The sequence below is a fragment of the Trypanosoma equiperdum genome, assembly GCF_001457755.1.
Source record: "Trypanosoma equiperdum strain OVI genome assembly, contig: ctg_1536, whole genome shotgun sequence".
Taxonomy (NCBI): Eukaryota; Euglenozoa; class Kinetoplastea; order Trypanosomatida; family Trypanosomatidae; genus Trypanosoma; species Trypanosoma equiperdum.
The window spans coordinates 1-1,735 of NW_027123545.1; the positions used below are offsets into that span (position 1 = coordinate 1).

The 1,735-nt window shown below is 47.2% G+C and overlaps 1 protein-coding gene across 1 annotated transcript; it reads left to right on the forward strand.

Annotated features, from left to right (window-relative positions):
• Positions 1 to 417: 417 nt before the first annotated feature.
• Positions 418 to 774, forward strand: TEOVI_000817500 (uncharacterized protein; the record flags this gene model as incomplete). The annotated part of the gene is made up of 1 exon (XM_067221981.1): positions 418 to 774. The coding sequence occupies one exon, from the start codon at positions 418 to 420 to the stop codon at positions 772 to 774; it is 357 nt and encodes a 118-aa protein (XP_067078082.1).
• Between the last annotated feature and the right edge of the window lie 961 nt (positions 775 to 1,735).

The window sequence follows — 1,735 nt, forward strand, 5'->3', positions numbered from 1 at the left end:
AAACGCGAAATGTTTTGAGAGCAGTTCTCTCCTAATGAAACCGTTGCTGCTTGATGCTAAAAATATATAACACAACACCAACAACCAGGCAGACTGCTTCAACAACAGCGCTCGTAATCCAGCTGTTCTGTATCGTAAAGGCTAAGCTAACCTAAGTCAATATGGTGAACATTTTTATGGTCTATTTAAATTTAGCTGCACGCCCAAAGAAACAGCGGGCCAACCGTTAAATACTTTCCAGCCTATTTTTCCGTCCAACGGCAGTGAACCTAGCCCTATACCCTTACATAGACTAAGTTGAGAGGCTATACAAGAGATTTAAAATAAATTCTTTCAGTTTTTCAGTGCACGAGCGCTCAACGACCAGCATGCACATGCTACATCCCTGTCTCTCTTAAACTAAAGTTAGACCATCGCATGTACTTTCTTCTGGCAGTATCACTGGTGTTTGCCTCAAGCAGTGCTGTTTACTGCACAGACGGAGACCATTTAGCGGCAGACGTCGTTAACGTCTTTTGCAAGTTGACAGCCTGCCTCAAAGCTTCAGCGGGAAGATTCGAGGCTATTCTGTCAGTAGCGGATGTCAAAATCGCATCTATCGGGCGGCAGGTTCTCAAAGCGCGCCTGTACAAGATTCTAACCAACAAGACGGGAGAAACCGCAAAACAGGCGGACATATACGCTAAAACGGACGCAAAACTGCAAAAAAAGCCGCGCAAGCTCGAACAAGGCTGGCGACAGCAGAAACAAAAGCAGCGGCCGCGGCAGTCCTAACAGCTGGGCGCATGGACGAGGTGATAATGCTGATGTTTCATGCAAAAGGCGCCACAGTCCGCTGTCTGTCTCAAAGTAGTTCAAGCGCCACGCCTGCGACAGAGTCGGACCTACCGGATTGCTTCGCAGCGGGACCAACCATGGTTGACATACAACTGCAAAACCAGAAGGCGCCTTAGCCGCAGCGACAACACCAGAAACTTTATAATTAATGATATAAACAAACTAGCAGCGGCAGCCGTAAAAAGCAGCAGAAACAAAATTGGTGGAGTGGACACGATAGCGCTGCATGGGGAGAATTGCGTCATAACCAAAGAGAGTGGCACCACGCATCACCTAGTAACGAGTGGTAGCGGAACTGTCAAGCTGGGGGACGGCCTATGGGCGGTGGTCGGCGCAGAAACAGACCACAGCATATGGCCCAGCACGGCAATAAGTGCGCAGCACAGACCGACCCTCCACATCGAGATAACGACTACACACGCAGCCGAAGCTGAATATCAAGCAATTGTAAGCGCCGAGGCAGTGATTACGTACAGCACATGATCCAAAATAGCTGAGAGTGAGGAATTCCAGCAAGCCTTATCAGAAGCAACCGGCGGCGCAAAAATCGACCAGCCAGCCGGCAAGGTCAAAGCCATGTTCAAAACCGACTCGGTGGCCAACTTCCAAAAAGAATTCTGGAATAGATTCTTTACAACACAAATTCTTTCAAAGTCCTATGGGGCAGACCTAAGTAAACCAGAAAACCTGGGAGACAAGACAGACACCACTGAACTAGAGAAAGCAATGGATTTCTATTTAACAGTAACGGTGGCCACTATAGCTTCCAAAAACAAAGAAATATCAGACCTAAAAAGCAAAGCCAGTACTGTGGCAAATAAACCTGAAGACGTTTGTAATAAAATCACAGAAACTGAGGCAAAAGTATGTAACGCTACAGAAAATTGCCATTTTGTGG